Below are 20,444 nucleotides of genomic sequence, written 5' to 3' on the forward strand. Positions count from 1 at the left end.
ACTCGGAGGCGTACCTGAGCTCGAAATTATCTGCTCAGTGGCTTCTAAGGAGCTTGGCTGCGCTGCAAGTATGATCACTGTCGTTGAGGAGGCCACATTATATGTGCTGGCCTCCAACCACCCGGCAGTGCCTGAAGGTGTGTCGTATCCAAGAGAGCAGGGTTTTTGTGCTCAAGCCATTCTCGACACTAATCCTCTCGTGTCTCGCCATGTCATGGCCGATGTTCGGTTTAGTGCAATGACAATTGTCCGCGCAATGGGGATTAATTTTTACTGTGGCTTCCCACTAGTTGGACCTGATGGCAAAACGGTCATTGGCGTCATGTGCTGTGTCGATCAGCAAGCTCGTGACCTTACACAGTCGCAGTATGACCTTATGAAAAGTCTGGCTTGCACGGCTTCACGCGTGGTTCGGCGTGCTGCTGAGCAGCGGGCAGTTCGGGAAAGTAGTACCGACGAATGATCAAAACAGTAATAGATCAATCGAATTGAACGCAAGGCATGTTTGTGCCCGTACGATTTAATGATATTAAGAATCTAAGAAGCTACTTTAAAATTCACTCTATTGAGCCCAGGTCCTTTGAAAGAACCACAGCGCGCGCATTAGCTAATCTCTTACTCCAGTGAGCTTTCTTTTCCTCTCCAATAGGATTTTCTTCATTACTGATAGCGCCTGCTAAGAGGACAAAGTCCTGGATTATGGACATTGCTTTCTCCGGCACAATGCCTTTCAATGCCTGCAGTACCGATTCGCCATACGACAGGGTCTCTCGTGGAAAAGAGCATGGGAGCCCCGTGAGCTGCTGGAAGAAAAGCTGCAAAATCAAGGTTGCAAGTAGCGCATATTGTTGATTGCACTCAATCACTGACGCTGTCTGATTTTCCAGTTCCGCAAGGGTTGCCTGTCGATACCCAAAGATTATTTGACGCTCCTTTTTGCGGTCCATTTTTCGAAGTGGCATACTGAGATCATCAGCCAGCACTGGGATGTGGGCCATAAAATCGCTAATGGAGTGACGGCCGGCTGTGGCAAGCGTCCATAATCGCACTAAAGAATTCGCTGTGGATTGCGAAAGCTTTGACTCAAATACCTTTCTGTTGTCATCACTAAGGGACGTTATTGGAACAACAACTTTGTCTTTTGCTTCGTTACGTCTAAGGGACGCCATTGGAGGCACTCCTTCCACTTCAAGATTGTTGCTCTCAGCTATGAAGCAAGTGAACAAAGAAGCTAGTTCAGTGGCGAAAGACTTTAATATATGCGTTTCAACAAGAGCTAGCTGCTCCATACTAGCAACATCCTTTGCATCCACCAGCATCGACAATTTGTGAAAACCTTTTTCCAAAACAATAAGCAAAGAAAATTGCTCGTCAAATAAGTCTTCAAACGCCTTACGCAACTCGCGCAGTGATGCAGCATCGCCACGTATAGTGCTGGACATAGCCTTTGTAAGCGCTGCAGAATACATCTCATCAATGTTTGGTTTTAGATGAGCTACCATGGCATTTAAAAATTCATCATCGTCTTTGCAATCGTCGAGAGCTGGACACCATGTTAAAAGAAGTTCAAGAGTCTCATCATGAGAAGGGGTTATCGAAAGTCGGGTAGATGTGGAACTGCTTTCGCCATCTTCACTGGCATTTCCGCTACGCTTCGGCCCTCGCTTGTCTTTCTTACCTTGAGTAGTCTTTCCATTGCGCCAAGAAGAATCGTTCTGGTCACTTTTCATACGCTTTCCCTTTTTACCACGCTTGCTGTCAGTTGTCTCACCATCCGAATTTACCTCTCCGTCTTTAGTCAGAACAGCGTTACTCTTCTGCTGAGTAAGAGCACGGGAGGCTTTGATCGTGGCATCTTCCTCAAACTTTGTCAAGTACAACGCGAAGAAACCCGAGCTGACAGCATAAGTTTCCGCAATTTGATAGACCTTGGTAACGTTTCCCACTTTCTTCAAAGCCGGTGACAAGCTCAACAACAAGCTCACATCTCCAGATGACAGAGCACTCGGCAGCAGTAGACGCACATCCACAAACATATTGTCGCTAATTGCAGCCTCTACAGCCCCCTCAAGCTGAAGTTGCAGGTCTCGACTCACAACGCATTCTCGAAGAGGTATTGCATCTTGGAATCGCTTTTTCAAAAAGTCGTAGGGTCTGACGACCTGAATCTCTCGTGCTCTTGCATGCTCCAAGTACCCATTCTGCTGAAAAAAGGAATAGACACTGTTTCTTTGCGCATCCATAAAAACAAAAGGAATGTATTCACGATTTTTTATAGTGCCCATAAGCACCTTAGTCTTTATCAGCTCTGTCAGCACATCAGTAGCCACTGTTTCGTCAAAGCCAAAGTTTTTGAGGATATCTGGAATGAAGACAGGTCGCGTAATAGCTGCGAATACTCCGCGGGTTTGTGCTCTTTGTGCAGCTACGTAAGAATCCGTGTAAAGCACATTGTTCTTTTCACTGGCCATCAAAATGCTGCCGAGTCTCGAGCGCACCACGTCGCGCATATAGTCTACAGCAAAGCCAAATTGTTGAGCTAAGGCCCCTATAGATGTGGTTCCGCTCTCTTGTAAGAGTACATTCGTGTCTTCAATGATACCATCGATATACCAGTTTGTAAGAAGTTCCTCTCCGTCGTTCACTACGTGGTACGTGTCCTTATTGCCTCTGCTATTACGAAACAGCACCGCCGCCTGATTGACAACATATGTACGATCTACATCGATGAGTTTTTCTAGCTCCGTAAAGCTTAGACGACCACCATGCAAAGCAACGTAGTCAGCGATTTCCCGCTGGACCTGCAAAGGAGTCAAAAACTGTTTCCCCGTGCGCGTGTGAATTATTCGAAGCTTGCCCGATTGCTGAAGTTTAAGAAGCAGGTCAACAACGTTGTGGTCTGAGAGCTTAAGCGCTGTCTCCTGCTGCTGCACAGCCGCGAGTTGCTGCTGCAATAAAGCGATCTCGTCCATGTTGACTAGATTTCAGAGGGGAAAGTGATGTCACTCGGACGAGGGTTTAAAATTACATGGAGGTGCGCCTTGACATTGCAGAGGACGCGCTAAAAGTATTTGTTGCGGCGCTGCAGTGCTTGGCTCAGGTTGGAAAGGAGTTGTTTATCGAATGTGATCCAGGATCCAGTCGTCTCACTTTACGCGCTCTGAATGATGCACACTCGGCTTCTGGTCAGGTGACGTTAGACCGAACATTCTTTTCCGAGTCGCATGGCTGTTGTATTACCCTCCACGACACCGAGATTTCAACAGCGGAGATGCTGAAGGCGCGATTTGATGGTCGAACACCTTATTTGAAGTGTAAAGTATTTGCCAAGTCATGCTGCAATGTATTTCGTACACTCAAGCATGTGCAGAGTGTACAATTAGCGCTGCTTGTGGACCAAGAAGCACTGGAGCAAGCAGACGCTAGTCAAAAAGATGTCTCCCAAAGCAGCGACATAGACGAAATAGACCTTGACTGCATAGAGCTACGCTGGCGATTGCGATGTGATTTCGAGATTACTAAGACACACCACATGAAGGTGCAATCGTGCCAGATTTTGCGCGCTGTCTTTGACAAAGACACAAGTCCAAGTCGATGGAGAACTAGACAGCATCATTTAAGCTCATTGCTGGCTCACATTCATCACAGCGGTGAAGTGAGCGTCACATGTTTACCGACTCACGTCAAATTTGAGAGCCACTTTTCCAGTATTACAGCTAGTAAGGCCCAGCTACAGACAGAAACAGCAGTAGAGAGTGCTGAATTCAGCGAGTATATTCTCCAGCCAGTGAGCACTAGCATTGATTCATCGGCACAGTTGATTTTCTGCATCAAGGAGGTTCGGGTGAGTTGCGCTGCTACGATGATATGACTGGTAAGGGCAAAGAAGCTGATGCCAATTCAATGTAGGCACTCCTTTCTTTCTGCAAGACAAGCGATGTGCTCGAAGTATCATTTTACTATAGCTCAAGTGGCAGGTAAGTCAACTTGCATTTGGTTTACGAGTTCATCAAACTAATTGCTTCCGTCGCAAATTGCTTAGTCCAGTTTTATTTGAGGCCGAGTCAACGTCTATGGCAAAATTTTCTATTGAAATGGCATTGTCGACAGTGACGGCATTTCTACCTGCGTCATCGCAAGAAAAAAGTGAAGAGGAAGCCGTGATACATGCAGACGGGTGAGTGGTTGCCTTGCTTGACATATACAATACATGCTGACAATACATCGTCTTAATCTTGACAGTACCGTCCGCATCAGCCAGACACAATCGATGTCTCAGTCTTCGTCGCAGGAAATTCCGCGACATTCGACTCACACCAAACGTTTGCGCATAGATTAATGGTCATGATAGAAAACACGCAATAATTAAATTAATTGACCCAAATGACGATAAAAACGTCGACCTACAGCACGCGATCTTGCACAAACCAGCTTTCTCCCCCAAGCTCCGTCTTGCCGCCAGCAACGCTTTCAAACGTTGGTGACTTGTCGACAATCTCCCAGTCGTCACCCTTGGGACTACAACCAGCATCAGTCCCACTGCTACTCTTCTCATCGCTCTTCTTCCGCTGCTTAACCAAAGGACGTTGCTGGATACCCGAAGTCTTTCGCTTCGGTGAAGTCCGTATGAACGTTGTGTAAGGCATAAAATGCACTTCCTCTTCGTCGTCAGTGACGCCATCGCTCTCACTGTCCGAAAATTCATCACTTTGTGCTAATTCGCGTAGCTTTGCGAGATCAAAGTGGCGATGGCGCAGAGGCGACGCAAGCGTATGGAAGGCTAGCGACAAGCGTCGATCCATTCCTCCAAATCCATCGCCAGCGTTGTGCATTGATACTGCAGCCATCGTCTTGTCCAGTCAGTTTATCAAAAGCGTAAGATCTCTACTGTTCACTGCTTCCGGCAAGTTGCCAAATGAAAGGTGGGAGAACATTACGAGAGGGCGTGATGTCTGCGACGTGTGAGACTGGTAATGAAAATGCCTCTTTCACATCTAGCAAGTTGCCGAGGTTTGGTTGACTGAAGTTGCCACATCTGACTGGTCACATAACCAGTCCTCTCATGAGACAAATCCAATGCAAAAACAGTTCATTTCAAAAAATTGCATTTTTTCTGACATTGGTATGTTCTAATGGTAATGCAATATCAACGCAAGGAAGTAAAGCGCGTACAAATCACGAACGGGATCGAGAAAGCGACAAATAAATACAGATGATGACGTTTTCAGTGCCGATGACGCTAATTTTTATTTATGGTACTTTGCATCAAGACGACAGCTTTATGCAAATGTAAAGAAGGAGTGATGCTGTTAAGCATTTAAAGAGTCGACAAGCATTGATGGGGAGTGGATGGAGTACAAAGGCGTGGTGTACGCATAGAGTGCGCGAAAATCGTAAGAAATATTAGTCCAGAGAGGTAGGTGTAAAAACAGCAATTGAAGTTGGCATTTATTTGTAATGAGACTATACGATTCGTCGTCTATTTGCCCAGACGCCTCAACATCTATGGTCTCCAGAAATTGAGTTTATTTAATGATCTGATAAGAAACGATAAAAAAAGAGGCGAATAATTTGTGGTCACATTCGGTAAACAGATGACTTTGTGACCACGGTGCTCCTTCTTTACGAACAGGATTGAGAAGCATTTTTTGTCCCGCCATATCATTATCGTCAGTAGGTTATCACAAGCAGAACTTACCACATGCAGAGCGAACGATTCGATAATAGAAGCAATAGGCACCGAAAAGTGAGCAGTGGTACTTTAATCTTGACACGAGCATGATCTGCAAAGTCAAACGACCTTTTTAAGATGCAGCGCCGACCTAAAGCGTAGGTGGCTCCAGGCTGTGCAATTGTTGCTTATTTTTGCTGTCGAACTCGAGATTTTACGTCGCTGATGTTTGTAAAGGCAGAATCAAATATGGAGCAGAAAGCGAATGAGTTGACAGTTTCCGGCTTCGGTTTTTACTCCTTGTTGCTGCATATACAAAAGGTATATTCAACTAAATAACTTTGACAACTTCTGTCGTCAATATATTAGCTAGCAGGCAGAATTCCTTCAAAGTTGCCCCTTGTTTTTTCAGACTTTCTATGCAGCATAGCATGAAAACCCTTTGGAATATTGTCGGGATTGTGGATACGACGGATGTCTGCTGTCGGGTCCAAGCGGTTTCGAGCAGATGACCGCTTTGGTAAAAGACCGCCCATTAATCGCTTTTCGCGTGGTTGGACAAATGGAAGTGTACGAGCGCCAGTACCAGAAATGCTAGCAACTTCGGGTGTACTGCTTTCAGAAAATTTTGATCTGTCTACGACATTTCGAGTCTGATTTGATGCACGCTGAGCTCGTTCATTTTGAGAAGACTCATATATCTTGAGTCGAACTGAAGAAACAGCTTCATTGAGTGGCTGAATCTTGCGCTCCTTCCCATCAGAATCAATAAGCATAAACATTTTTGCTTCGGGTCTTATCTGTCATGTACAGGTATAAAAAAAACAAAGAGAGAGTAAGACATTAAGCGTAAGTAAAGCTCTTTGTTAAACAAACCGGATCAGAAGATCGCATAGCTACAGCTGTCACTCGGAAGCAACTACTGTCTTCCCTAGTTATTATAAACAATCAAATGTTAGGAAAGTCTTAAGGGTATCATGGAAATCAAACGTACAAGAAGGTGCGTCCTATAAAGTGTGAGAATAGAGAATGCCTTGTCCATTCACCTTTCCGCACAAAGTTGCTAATTTCCAGAGCCTTTAATACACTCAGCGGCTTGTCTGCTGCGCTATCCCAATAGAAAATCTACAGCACATATGAGATTAACAGTAACAAATGATTTTGTACCTCTTTGATCCTTTACCTCGCCACGAGTAACCTTAACGACTGTAATGAGATCCGTAATCTCTCCATGAACATCTGCAAGTTTATGATGAAGGTACGATGTGTTCGACAGTGCTTGTGGCTCACCAACATTATTGCTAGAACCCAGTGGACTACTGCGTCGACTCATGATGGCGGCATTGCTCACGGTCGAAAGTGTCAAATTTCTTTGCCTTCTCTGCATTGTTCCATCGCCAATCTCAATAACATGCTTTTCGTGCTTTTCAGATGCATTTGGTGCGGTAGCTCGTGGGCGGTAACTAGACACACACATCCAGACTTCACCAGACTTTGGCATCGTTTCTTCAAGCAAGAAAGTTTCACGGGGTTCCAAACACGAGCCGTTAAGAGCTCTAATAGCGCAGTTTTTTATAAAAACGGATGTTGGAGGCTGAAGCGCATCATTAAGTGCTTTCTCTTTAACAAATTCTTTGTAGTTGTTCAGATAACCTGGCGTTTCTACTTCTTCGTGGTTTATAGTCGATCTATCGACTGGTACATCCGACCTTCGTCGTTTAGGCAACCATTCCCAGTCGCAACGTGATTCAGGAAACGCGTAGGTTGCTGGTCGTCCAAGTTGCCACGTACGATGGCGTCCACCAAAGCTACCAACTTTGACACCGTCTAGAGTCCAAAGACTCACCTCTCCATCAGCACACGAAAAGAGCACAAATAGTTCATCCACGCGAGTGGAGTAGTCAACGATGTCCGCACAAAGTACGCGACGATTTAACGGAGTAGCTGCTCCGGTTAAGGCATTACCAAGACGCCACGTGCAAACCAATGCAAGTTCTATTCCTTCGTGATTTTGTGCAATGCGAAGCTCCCATATTTTGATACACCCTGCAGCATCACCAGAGACCAGATGCGTATTGGCTTTATCGCACCGTAGAACGGTAATCGGCTCGCAATTTTCAGTTTGTTTTGTAGACTCTGTTATTTGAGATGATGCTTTCAGCAAAATCTCACCTTGTGTTGCCATAGACCGATCGAAGCAAAACAAGATGCCTCGCTCTCCAGCAACGAAGAGAATTTGAAGCTTATCGGCGTACAAAATAACCTCAATAGGGCCTGCATTTTGATGAAGCGGTGCTACTAACTCACCAGAGTTCAAAGACCACAACAGCACCAAGCCGTCTAGTCCAGCTGTTGCGACATAAGCTGGGGGCACGTAAGCTAGCGCGAGTACGTCCATAACATGATGCAGGCGTTTGTGATGTCGTCTGCGGTGTCTGTCTACCTCGTTGAATTCATTTTCGTTCTCAGCGTCACCATCGGATGGAATCTGATGTAAGGGCAGTGCCTCAGACTCACCACTTTTATCAGCCCAGACGAATAGCTGACGGTCCCAGCCAACACAGCACACAAAGCGTTGGCATGTATAGTTTCCCATACCTACGCGTAAGTTACGTTCGATATCTATGATATTTGTGACTTCGTGCTGTCGGTATTGCGGAGTAGAAACTCGAGTCAATCGCAGCTTTCGGTCACCTGGATTTGCTGTGCTCAAGCGTTGAGCACATTTGTGTGAATTATCATTGGATCTACCAAAGTGCGACCAAAGCCTCGGTTTAGAAGGGGGGACAGGCGTCGGATGATCTTGCCCACACTCCAGTCGCATGCGCGTCGGAGATGGCAATTCAGACTGTGCCATCAGGGCTGCATTACCACGCCTGCCTTCGAGATCCATTCCAAAAGATGCCGGTAGCAGCAAAATATCTCGAGGCTTGCGCTTCCGAGGAAGACTAACGGTAGCAGCAGGTTCACTTACACCTCCAGCCAAATCATCTGGTGGCGGTGCCGTGCTTGCCAAAGTTCCAGCTGTTGCCGGTGTAGTCGTATTCAAAAGTGATTTCATGACTGGAGGTGCTTTTTTATTGAATTGCTTGACGAGAGCGCCATTGCTAAAATTCCACATCTTAAGATACTCACCGTTGTGTGAACCCGTCAAAAGCCGTCGCCCTGCGTGATCGAACGCCATGCTCGTGACGGGATCAGAACCATGAGCGTGGGCAAAGCTAGAAATCTCTTCGCCGGTCTCTGCACTCCACGTCTTGATCACAGAATCTGCATCCAACGTGGCCGTCACTACCTGATGAAACACAGTATTGTAGCATGCCAGTCGCACAGGGCGCTCAACTAATGCACCTACACGTAATCGGCTTTTCGTGGCAAAAGAAAAAGAGGCATCAAGACTTTTGTCCAAATCTTCCATTTCTTGTGTGTCTGCTTCACTACCTTTTACTGTCCACCGAGTGAGCTGCGTTGTGCCAGTGAGAAGGCACGACTTCTTTCCGTCGAAAAGCAACGCTGATACTTGATTCTCGCTGCTAATGCTAACTTCACTTCCAAATCTGCTATATTGTGACATGGTTGTGGCTGCAGCTTCAGCACCACTCATCGCATCTCCGCCTCTAGCGACAAATGTCTGGAGACAGCGATGATTTCGCACATCCCAGACTTTGATTGTGTTATCTGCAGCAGCAGACACGATCTGAAACTTTTCGTCATCACTCACGAGATGCAATACGGAGCTTGTATGGCCTTTAAGTGTCGCCACAGCTCGTTGAGAGCTATACGGATTCCAAACATGGATATCCCGTTCCATGCCACAACTAGCAATCAGCCGCGTGCTTGCACACCAGGTCAAGTCAAAAACACCCTTACGATGTCGAGTATATTCAAACTTAACCACGAGTCGATCGACATCTAGAATCGACACAGTCTTGTCCAGCGACGTTGCCACAATGGCCCGCATGTCGTTTACCCACTTCACACGAGTGACCCAATCCGTGTGTTTTTGAAGCTTGACACGTGACGAAAAACCCTGAGTTTCAAGCATTGCACTACCTGCCGGTCTAGAACCTCCAGTACTAATCATAGTTGGAGCACTAGCGGACATTGTGGAGGATGTCTGATCTGCACTTACAACACCTGGTGTAGACAAAGGTCCTGAAGGAGTTCCAAGAGGGCAGGATAAGCTAGGAGAACCAGGAGATACACCGGTTCTTCCGTTGCGACTATTGTGGCTTGAACTCGATACATGGACAGTAGGGAAGGAACGACCATCGCACGATAGCCATTGTTCGGAGCATGTAAGAATCGAAATGCCACCTGTATCGTCTCCAACCACAATGGCTTCACGATCATCGGAAGGTTTTTCAACGTACGCAAGACACAACGGAATACACTGTCGCTGTGAATAGTCCACCAAATCCCCGATATGTTGACCAGAGTTCAAGTCATAAAAGCCTAGGGTACGATTCATGGATGCGACGGCGAGACGCTTTGAGCGCTTCATGACGCAACAATCTGTAAGCCAGCCCCGCCCAGACGCCAAGACTTGCTGTGGAAGTAATGAATTCGCACTCCATGTTCGAACACTACCATCTTTACTAGTGGTAAGATAGACATTTGGTCGTTCTAAGCGTACGATACGAGTGACGCTATCCTTGTGATGCGGCAACAAACCCAAGGTGAGTGCTCCACCACTTTTTCCAGTCATGTTACCCATTATCTCCGTCGCAGAGGAGGAACTTATGCTCCCAAGGCTGCTTCCATGTTCACCTTTAAAAGATTTAGGGTGAGCTGTCTCGCAGTAAAAGCACCCATCGTCTCCTCTGTATTCATCACTGCCGCTACCAGAAAGAAACATGTACTACAGAGTTGAATTACGCTATAAGCAAGAAGAGAATGCAAACAAAGTTATTACTACGCACATTAGTAAGCTCATCCCAATCTACCGTCCCATCCGAATTTGCATCAATTTTTTGAAATCTACACATAACATTTGCATCAGGCAACGCTCATGACAGAGCTTAAAAGATTGCTGGCTGATGAAGCTGTACAGTTCTGTGAGTTGAGTCTCGCTAAGCGAAGCATCTACGATCTCGCGAAAGAGACTGACAAATTCCTTTTCGGTCAAATCACCATCAGCAAATTTTTCTTTAAGTGACTGCAGTTGCTCGACACCAATTTCATCGCGAGAGAACACAGTGGTCGTACGCTTTTTGGTCCGAGGCACTGTCATGGTTGGTGTAGAAGAAATTCCGACTTTACACTTTACATGGGAGGATATAAATACAGCCGACTATAACCGAACTTGTACTGGACATTATTCGCGTAAGGTGAAAGCTAATAGAAAGAATGCAAGCTCGAGATAGATATGACCGTTTAATTACAGACTTTTTAATCAGGCATTTTTTCCAGCCTTTTATTTCGAAATTCGCTTTTGGTAAGCACATCTCACCCAGGGCATTCCGACTATACCCACCTTGTCTCTCCACTCGTAGGCTAAACTACGGGAGATCAAGACCTTATGTCAGGGGCCAACTACATTCATGTCTTCCTCAATAATGTTATTTATCTCAATTTAGCTCATGATTTGTACACCCTTCGCATACTCTTTCACTATCGCTTTTCTTGAGCGTACGCCGAACCGCAGTCCCCTCATATAGTATCCTATTCTAGTCCATTACTATCTCATCCTCAAGCACACTGATCGTATAATCAGAATTAATGAGCCAAAACAGGTTTTAGACAGCAGCAGAACCGTATGAAGCCATGGCAGTGCTTTTCTCTATTCAAGACAATCGATGCAACATTCATTAAGATGCATAGATCGACGTGAGTTGTTGGGCTTGCGCCTAGTAAAAGACCCGCATTTGAGAGGAGCAGTAAAATTTTGGAGCATGTCGAAGGAGACATCGGCAGCTGGTTGATCTCTGGTACGTCGTCGAAAGCTTCCACTTGCGGTTGGAACTGGTAGAATGCCAAGTACGACGATCTCATTTTGCGCATATCGCATTTCAACGCCTTGCGGACTGGGCTTCAAAAGCTAATATACTGGTTTTACTTTAATTGCACCACCACTCGGCAGCTTCCACCAGACTTGTCCACGTCTGAGATCTTCCAATAGCGCCACCAGGTTTCAGAGTGTAAGTTGACATTTGGATGAATAATGAGATACATTTATCCAGGAGGGCCTTATGTAAAGAAGGCATAAGACGAAGACGAAATCATTACTTTTGCGCCTCTGAGAAAAATGTGTTCGTAGAGTAAGAAATGGACACTGGGAGTGTTGTTATCTTTGAACCAAATGTTGCATCAGCCACCTTGTTTCGGTTGGCATCTCTTCTCGCTGTTATCGAGCCACCTTTTCCAATCACGCGTCAATTCCCGTTGCAGCCAGAAAATTGGACTTGAACTCATCCGCTTTGCTCTCATGCTTTTTCGCTCGAAGCTCGACGATAACGAGACGCCCATCATCAAGGGTGAGCTATCGGATTGGAATCCGCAGTTTTTCGCCGTCTCCAATGTATTCGTTGAATGCATCCGTAAAATCTTCCCACAAAGCACAAAGTGGTCAATTTAGTCATCTTGATCGAAAAACGTGCACCCACATCAAGCTTCAGCGCATCCATGACGCCCTTATTTCATCGGCAGTGCTCTCAGCCGTCATGCTTGTGAAAGTGATTGATGTGGCCGTACTATACTAAAGATTGCGCTAGCGAACTACACGCTCATTTTTTTCTTTCTCGAAATAAGAAAGGCAGCGGGAAGAAGAACCGGTTTTCTTCATCTGCTCATTTGCTCATTGTCTGCTTGAACTATGCTTAAAACGATATCTGGTGTACCCTCAGAGGCAGCGATGAATTACGGTTCATAATTCGTGTTGAGACTCAATCATTCTAAGTAACTTCAGAAGTTGACGGCTCAAAGCCTGGAAGGAGCGTACGAACTCAGGCTCTGTGCATTTGTTAACGCGGACTATGAGAGTCAAAGCTTCCTCTGTGCAAAGTGCACGGTGAACCCGTTGCACATGGTTGTAATTGTGGCCAACCCCACGACGGAATCGTAGGAGCGCTGTATCCTCTGCAAGGACGGAACATGAAATGTTATAATACCTAACCCCCGAAGAAATACTTTTTACTACTTTGAGCACTGATAGGATCAGGAAATTGGCGGTCAAAGGGTCAAAAAGCAGTAATCGCTTGTCTGGAGGTGCTCAACACCATCAAAGTATGTTCCGATGCGGTCCAACTGGGAGTCACTTCGGAAACCACATGGATCACACAGTCAACCGCTGATATTGAACGTCTGAGCCGAGAAGCCGGGGCGAAGAGAATCTCAACCCTTTTGGTGATGAGGTCAGCCATCATGTAGCGTGATTTGCTTAAATAATCCACAAATCGTCGCGTTTGCGATTTTCAAATTTCGGAGGTTGCGCGCAAAAATGAATACTTTAGTGCAGTAACTTGACCAAAGCGGTGCTCCAGACGTGGGACAAGTTGAAGCGATATGCTGTCGTGGGTGTTCGTAGCTCCTAACTGCGTTCGATGTTCTTGTTCATCTATCAAGTGTTCGCGTCGCCCTAAATCTCGTAATGGAAACCACTACTCTTTAAGGAAGGCGAGACTGATAGCATAGGGTTGCAGTTTGTTAAAGCCATGAAAATGACTGATAGACTTAGGAGCGCTGTGCAACTACATAAAATGCGCGACTGTCGGAATAGTAGACAGCACGCGAAGGCATCGTAGATGCCAAGTACGATATGAAATTCACGCCTCTTGGGACAGGGACACTATTTAATGCGTCGAGACTTAAATTCATTTCAAAATGAAGTTTGAAAGTCTTTATCAGCGATAAACTTGGTGTTGCTCAAAAACTATCTCTAAGATTTGAATGAAGCAAGGCATGACATGGCTAGAATGCCACAAGACATTAGTTGACTGGAAGACGAAAACGTTGGGTGCCACACTTCGCTCCTGATAGTAATGAAGCAAACTCAGTCAGGAAACAGAAGCACTTTGGCGTGGATACGAGGCTACATAGATTCGCAAGAGTGAGCAATTGTCGCCTTGAACCAGAGTCGATGGCGAGTGGAAGTGACTGGTTGCGCAATCTTCCGTGCGAGAGCTTGTGGAGCTGAAGGGCGATTGAAAGACGCAAATAGTAGTAGAACGGCTTGTCCCTGAGAACAAATAGAATATTCATCCTCGTTTAGATGTGTCCATACTGCTGCGTCAGCACAACCGTGAGATGGGTCCACCGTGCGGAGCAGTGAATTACCACGGGTAAGGGGTGAAAATGTATACTCGTGAATAAAGTGACTGGGGTAGCTCTAGAGGTTGTAAGTCTTACCTCACTACTTTCGGCAGAAGCTAGTATGACGCTGATGGATTTCTCGGGGATATACGCAAAGATACCAGGATGGTTAGGTCACCAAAATGGCACGGCTAGCATCAAAGGAAAAATTAACTCGTTATCTGGATCTGTCATTGATGTAAGTTTAGTACGTGGAGTAGTGGAATCGCGACGTGTTGAAGATAGATATGTGTCGCGCGTGACACCCTTATAGGGGAGTGCGTCCTTAAGCTTACCCGGTTACTAAATTAAATATTATGCCACACGAAATTGACCCCTATTAAAGGAGCAGTGTGGCGTCAATGATGCTTAGTTCCGTGCGAGCACGGACGGGCCAATGAGAGGGAATGATCTTTACACTCGGCGCCAACTTTCTTGTAGAAAAAGCAAACGGCAAGTGGCGAACTGTGCATGCGTATAAAAAGCTGAGCGCAGCCACGATACCGGCGCAAAAGGCAAATCATTAAAATGATGTGCTGCTTGGCATAATGCGTCGGTAGTCTCCCCAGCCCCATCCTTCGGCAGTAGATTCTTCAGTGTCCCTGACTTTAATTAACTAATATCTACTCAAAAGCGACAGCGATATCGCACAATTACTTCGAGCGTGGTACGTTAGGATTGCTTCATATACCACAGGGCCTGTCTAACGAACCAGCAATGCTGGCGACACTGCGGTTCAGGCACATCGTGGCTAAGCACAGAGTTAATTCAACGATATATTTCTCTATGATCGTGCGAAGCACGGAAAGTCGGATGGGAAAAATTGCATCAAACTCTTGCAAGTGGGGCTTGACTGTATGCGTGTATGCGCTAAAATAAGCGACTCGTAAAATAGAAAGATTTATATGACGCCGACGTAATCCCCTTTTGCGTTACTCTACTGGAAAAAGGAGGCAAAGATAAAGATCATTGCATATGAGTCAAGGCCTCTATAAAAAACGATTTGAAGGGAAGTGGTTTCGTCTGGCCACCGCACTCCAACAAACTTAAGGAATCTCTTTACAGAATCTATAAGGCGTCGTGCCATGTCAGCACATTTTTCACAGTACTTCTGCAAGAAATTGAAAACGACGGTCTGAAATACTGTATATGAAAGTCTCATGTGTGCTTCACTTTTGGCTCTTTCGGATCCTGATCGGATAATTCGAATCGTCACAGACCATTCGGACTTTCCCAATGGCCGCTATTTGCTCCAAACAGATGCCATTAGGCATGTACGCTTAAACAAATTTAAATAGCTCTATTTAAAGCACGTCTGTACCGATTCGCTATGACATAAGGTTGCTAAATCACAACACAAACTCATGGGACACTGGTTCCTCATGATGATGATGACCGAAGAGGGTACAGTTAAGCTGTTCTTCGACAAAGATTAATGACAACATGACTTGCGGATATCCAATGTACTGGATAGAAATTCACAAATAGATAGTTAGACGGAATGCATGATCACGACGCTAAGGGTTATCCTACGGAGCACTGACGTGGAGAGAGCTCAGCGCTGATGCAAACTGCTCTTACTCTTTGATTACAGTAGATAACATCGTACATGCCCCTACAGGCTCTATTTAATTTTTTTAAATCATTAGAGAACCCGTGTAGTCTTTGACACCGCTGAGAAGTGGCTCCGGTCCTTGTATGGAACCGCCGATCAACATCAACTTTCTGATCATAGCAATATCAGTGATTTTATATGGATGGAATGAAAGTTATGGCAAGGTGCATGACGCTATGGCTGATAGCCAAGACAGAGATTTAATGTTCATAGTAGAGGGAGGCCGAACATACACGAATATAGTGTAATTTTTGTTGAATCTACCTTGATTTGCAGGGTCTGTGATTGGTCGTTACAAGAGATTGAGTTATACTCTGGATTTTATGAGGCAAATGCAAGCTCATCCAGTGTTTTGGGCTTTTCGAAGCTATAATGGGTGGTGTGAGACCAAAGGGCCACATGATCCACGGTTCTCACATGTGTGGAGTCCGATCTTCCGCATCAGTTCAAGTATTTCGTGACTTCTTAGCTTTGCACAAAAGTGTGGACTATAACAGGGCATGTACCCCATTACACCTCTCCAGCAAGATGCGGATACGCTGGGGTCAGAATGACTTTGATGCTTGTAAACATTCGCAGAATATGCGCCCATAGAGACACTATGGCACTTAATAAACTATTTGCCTTATAATGCCTAGTCGTTCGAGCATCATTCGCATCAGGTTGCCTGTTTCCGTGGTAAGCCAAGCCCCAGAGATGGGCGGTGTTCTCACGGCCGACAAACAAGGAACTTAATGCAGTGACGAGGCCATGGTGCATTCAAAATAATGTTGTCGCAGCAATTCATCGAGACCGGGTCATATACCTCCGCCCTAATCGAGTGACACACAGCAGAGCTGATCAGTAGAGAGGAAATGTTCGCTACGCTTCGCGTCTACCCTGCGCGAATTGCACGCTAAGTGCCTGTCGCTCTCGTGGGAAAGCGATAAAACACCCAGTCGCAGAGCTCAGGACGACGTTCAGATCGCCACTGAAACGCAGAACCTAGCTCAGGAAACAAAGTTTGCATGTCTGTTAGCGCACGATTTGCCACGAATTTTGCAGACTTCATCTCACCTTCTGATTGTGGGATATAACATCCGATGTTATCAGTCATGCCGTGTTATGGCCCCTACACGTTCATGCTTCCGATCAAATATAGATCAAACGCGCTCTTTCGGGTCCTTTAAGTCACCACTCATCAATAGTATCGTTTTGTTTTAAGTAGAAGCGGTCAGATAACCTCGCGGCCTGAATGAGGGTATATCCTGACATGATTGCTAGCTAAATGCTGAAAATTACGCGGGCGCGGGTAAGAAATATACGTTGTCTCCCTTGACGTACACCTTAACAAGCCAAATTCAGTGAAGTAGACGTCTGACTAGAGCGTTGTTTGATGCTTGATTTTTCAAAGTACAGAGCAGGACGTGTACATCGAGAAGGGTGCTCAATCCCTTAATCTCTTGCTGTTCAGGACCGTCCATTCTGATGAGCTAGTTGTACAGCTAAGGACCAGGTCTCATATTGAATCAAAATTAAGCTATACCTATTAGCAGCAAGCGCATTGAACCGAAAGACAATGTCAATTATCCCAACGAGAAAAGAAAGGATATGCTCATAGTTGTATACGGCAACAGAACTATAGAAATCGAGCCTAAGTATAACCTCAAACCACCATGACCCTTTAAATTGAGGGTGTTCTTTCACCTAGCCAGATACTGGTCACAGCCCGGACGAACCCGCCGGTCCACTAAGAGCTACAAATGAAAGTGGATTACTCTTTGCTCATCAAGCAGTACAAGTGGAAGAAGCCACTAATGCTGAAATTCGTGAGCTCTCCTAAAAATGGCTCACGCCTCCTCGGCATGTTGCCAATACAGACACTAAGTAACTTTATATGCGCTTTCTTAGCTACCCCAAGGTACAAAGTACTACCAGCGGTTTAAAACTGTATCGCAGCCATAGCTCTGAGTAGCTTAAATACAGGGAATGGTGGAGATGCTGATCTATCTTTGACGAAGCGAAGAAAGTGTGAGATACTAGTAAAAGCGGGGTTCTACCATGGCTGGAGCAAGCCCAAGTAAACCCACGATGTGTTTACATTCTCTTCTCTTAGGATGTTAAGAGTGTAGCTAAATTCTTTTTCGCTTCTTCCGCGAGCGGTCCGAGGTAGCGTGGTGGCAATTTCGTCAATGAATCGCAATCACTTGATCTATAGGTCGGTTTGTTGCATTCAATAAGCGATTTAATCTCACATATATTCGTGTGTGCTCCACCTGCCTCGGGTATCGGCGTGTTGTTAGGAATCAAACTGACTCTTAAGTATGGCTTGCGCTCACTGGGTATGACGCGTATTCTCATTACGATAAAATCACAGCTTTTGCTACGGGCTGATATTATCAAAGCCTATTTGATCATCAGACCCTCCACCAGTTATAATAACGTAATTTTGTGGTGTGTCAGAGGAGCCCGGTTTCTACCAATCCATTTCGTGAAATGAAGTAAAGCTCAGAGAAGCATGTGCTGTGGTATTTTATGCAAAACAAATAGTAGGAGCAGCTCGCTCCTGCACCGCTGTCTTTATAAAAAAATGCTTCTGAGGATTACTACGCGACCTCTGCGCTTGATATGACCATTTTGATGTGGGTGGTCGGCGGCGGACATGATTATCTGGGTGTCAAGCACATTGAAAAAATGAGCCACAACTGTAAAGCGCGCGTTCTGATCCGAAACAAGGCCACCAGCAAAATTAAGTTCATAAACAGTAAGTCACGGGGCAGCTTGGCTGTATAATCATGTCGCTAGTTTTATGTCGCTGATAAAAAGCGAGGTGAGCCAATTTGCTCAACAAGTCTACTATGACCACCATACGCGATTACTGGGCGTCTCTTTTGTAGGACCATCAATAAAGTTCATTCTTATCGCCTGCGAATAATGTAGCAAGGGTTTGATCCGTTGACATGTTTCATCGTGAACACATAAGTGCTTACCGCCTAAACCTGCTTGGCTTACGGGGCCGTATAACTTTCTCATTCGTGGTAAGCACATCATTCTGTAGTTCGTCATCATGGGATGCTACCCAACGTTGACTCCAAACTGTGACCAAGCAAGTCTACGAATACGAACTGTAATGCAGACATGCGACAGATTACATCTGACCGTACGCTATACGTATCGTGTCATCAATGGATGATGGGACTATCGTGAACCCGGCAGTTCATGATTGGGGCAACACGAAAGCGCAAGCACCAATATTTAATGGCATCCCTGCTGAATGGTCCAACGAAGAAGTATACTCGGCGAAAGAGGGAAATTCAACTCGCACGAATCTGCAGAACTAACACTGTTGCACTCTCTTTCACTGAAATGTGGACAACACTGGGGTTTGCACTTCTCTTGTTTAAACACTGCGCAAGAGCTACCGGCTACTACGTCCGTAGCTCTTCTCTACTATCTGCACTTTTCATGCTCTCTACTAGAGCCGCGAATCCGCTCCTGCTCACCAAGACGAATGGCTCAACGAGCACCCATAGAAAATCTAGAAATTACAACCGTCATGCCTAAGGAGATTGTAGGTGAGGATGCATAAGTATTCTCTGGGGACGGTAGATGTAAGCTTTCGACTCCCATCAAACACTTCACTTGCCGATACACGGCCAGGTCGTTTCAAAAAGGAGTCGATTCCTGTGCTCATTCTTTACGCTGTACAAGTCTCGGACTCCGCGCTCATTTCGGTTGGTGAAAAGTGCTTCAACCTGCTGTGAGTCTACCGACAAAGTCCCCCTCGTTGCCAACCAGTTGGACCTGGCGCAACGAGCCCAGCTTGCGTAACTGCAAGGTAAAAGTCACGTTAAGTCTTGTTGAAACCATCGCGCAGTGTATACGACTCCAAACCGATTGAAGTCGCTTCTTGCGCTGGTGCAGAGCTTTTACACGCGGTGTGTGCGGGCATTCCGCGATTGCAAAGCGAAACAAAACGATCGCAGAAAAGTCAATCCGCGAGCGCTCACGCTACCAGAAGGTGGTCACTTCCCAAGAGTGCCGCCTGCGCCAGAAGCAACAGCAGTTTGTAAAATCACCTCTCTCCGTGAGGGATGTACTTAGGATACTAAAGCTGGTAGAAATGCCGCAGATACTCAGACTTAATTGGCGCCATTTTTAAGATCAAAGGTTGCGTCACCTGTCTTAAGGCCTCACAAGCTAACTGGTTGCAGCCATTAATGAGAAGCGCGCTGTGTCGAGCGATCCTACATCCTATCGGCGCTGATGCTTTAGAGAATATCCGATTCACACATTTCATGTGACCATATATTTGTGGATGGTAAGCGGTTGTCATATCGGCGACCGAAAACTTGGAATGGCGATGCCAAAACTTTCTTGTAAAGTGTGAGTCTTTATTCGATGCAACCCCGTGTTGACAAGATACTGTGTCAAGGTACCGCTTGACTGTATCCTCACCATACACGCTATCTCTGACAGCTGCGAGATGAGTCATTGTTATCAGACAGTCCACAAAGACCATATTACTGGTATTACTGGATGCGTCGTCAAAATACCAAATATTTTACTTCAAACTGATTGATGCCTGCAATTTGCCAGAAAAGGCGGGGTGGCCGAAGGTGCCGCCGCATGTGGCGATGATTTGATTGACACGTTTCACATGTACCAAAATATATATGCTTGGCCACTTGCACACATTACGCCACCAAAACATAGCAATCACCGCCCAGTCTGTATTTTCTCATCCGAGAAAGCGAACCAAAGGGTTTATTCATCATGTGTCTTGTATACTATTCGGTACCCGAAGTCCACATCACGAAGAACCACCTTACGCTGTCTGTCATGTGGGGTATTAATGAAATGTAGCAAGCCTAGGAATAACGCATAGCG

At 45.7% G+C, this 20,444-nt stretch overlaps 7 protein-coding genes across 7 annotated transcripts; 4 read left to right on the top strand and 3 right to left on the bottom strand.

Moving 5' to 3' along the window:
• Positions 1–70: 70 nt before the first annotated feature.
• Positions 71–463, top strand: PHALS_12865 (gaf domain-containing protein; the record flags this gene model as incomplete). The annotated part of the gene is made up of 1 exon (XM_024728501.1): positions 71–463. The coding sequence occupies one exon, from the start codon at positions 71–73 to the stop codon at positions 461–463; it is 393 nt and encodes a 130-aa protein (XP_024578972.1).
• Positions 464–557: 94 nt separating this feature from the next.
• Positions 558–2,972, bottom strand: PHALS_12866 (Uncharacterized conserved protein; the record flags this gene model as incomplete). The annotated part of the gene is made up of 1 exon (XM_024728502.1): positions 558–2,972. One exon carries the CDS (start codon positions 2,970–2,972, stop codon positions 558–560), a length of 2,415 nt encoding a protein of 804 aa, XP_024578973.1.
• Positions 2,973–3,028: 56 nt separating this feature from the next.
• PHALS_12867 (cell cycle checkpoint control protein rad9b-like) lies at positions 3,029–4,339 on the top strand (the record flags this gene model as incomplete). The annotated part of the gene is made up of 4 exons (XM_024728504.1): positions 3,029–3,844; positions 3,910–3,977; positions 4,043–4,177; positions 4,243–4,339. 4 exons carry the CDS (start codon positions 3,029–3,031, stop codon positions 4,337–4,339), a joined length of 1,116 nt encoding a protein of 371 aa, XP_024578974.1.
• A 64-nt stretch (positions 4,340–4,403) lies between these two features.
• Positions 4,404–4,847, bottom strand: PHALS_12868 (uncharacterized protein; the record flags this gene model as incomplete). Its single annotated transcript, XM_024728505.1, has 1 exon — positions 4,404–4,847. The coding sequence occupies one exon, from the start codon at positions 4,845–4,847 to the stop codon at positions 4,404–4,406; it is 444 nt and encodes a 147-aa protein (XP_024578975.1).
• A 1,189-nt stretch (positions 4,848–6,036) lies between these two features.
• PHALS_12869 (WD40 repeat-containing protein) lies at positions 6,037–10,904 on the bottom strand (the record flags this gene model as incomplete). Its single annotated transcript, XM_024728506.1, has 6 exons — positions 6,037–6,471; positions 6,548–6,602; positions 6,666–6,796; positions 6,855–10,532; positions 10,594–10,651; positions 10,723–10,904. The coding sequence occupies 6 exons, from the start codon at positions 10,902–10,904 to the stop codon at positions 6,037–6,039; spliced, it is 4,539 nt and encodes a 1,512-aa protein (XP_024578976.1).
• A 4,216-nt stretch (positions 10,905–15,120) lies between these two features.
• Positions 15,121–15,396, top strand: PHALS_12870 (uncharacterized protein; the record flags this gene model as incomplete). Its single annotated transcript, XM_024728507.1, has 2 exons — positions 15,121–15,234; positions 15,301–15,396. The coding sequence occupies 2 exons, from the start codon at positions 15,121–15,123 to the stop codon at positions 15,394–15,396; spliced, it is 210 nt and encodes a 69-aa protein (XP_024578977.1).
• A 551-nt stretch (positions 15,397–15,947) lies between these two features.
• PHALS_12871 (uncharacterized protein) lies at positions 15,948–16,169 on the top strand (the record flags this gene model as incomplete). Its single annotated transcript, XM_024728508.1, has 2 exons — positions 15,948–15,954; positions 16,021–16,169. 2 exons carry the CDS (start codon positions 15,948–15,950, stop codon positions 16,167–16,169), a joined length of 156 nt encoding a protein of 51 aa, XP_024578978.1.
• Between the last annotated feature and the right edge of the window lie 4,275 nt (positions 16,170–20,444).

The sequence above is a fragment of the Plasmopara halstedii genome, assembly GCF_900000015.1.
Source record: "Plasmopara halstedii genome assembly, contig: Scaffold_650, whole genome shotgun sequence".
In the NCBI taxonomy this organism is placed as follows: domain Eukaryota; phylum Oomycota; class Peronosporomycetes; order Peronosporales; family Peronosporaceae; genus Plasmopara; species Plasmopara halstedii.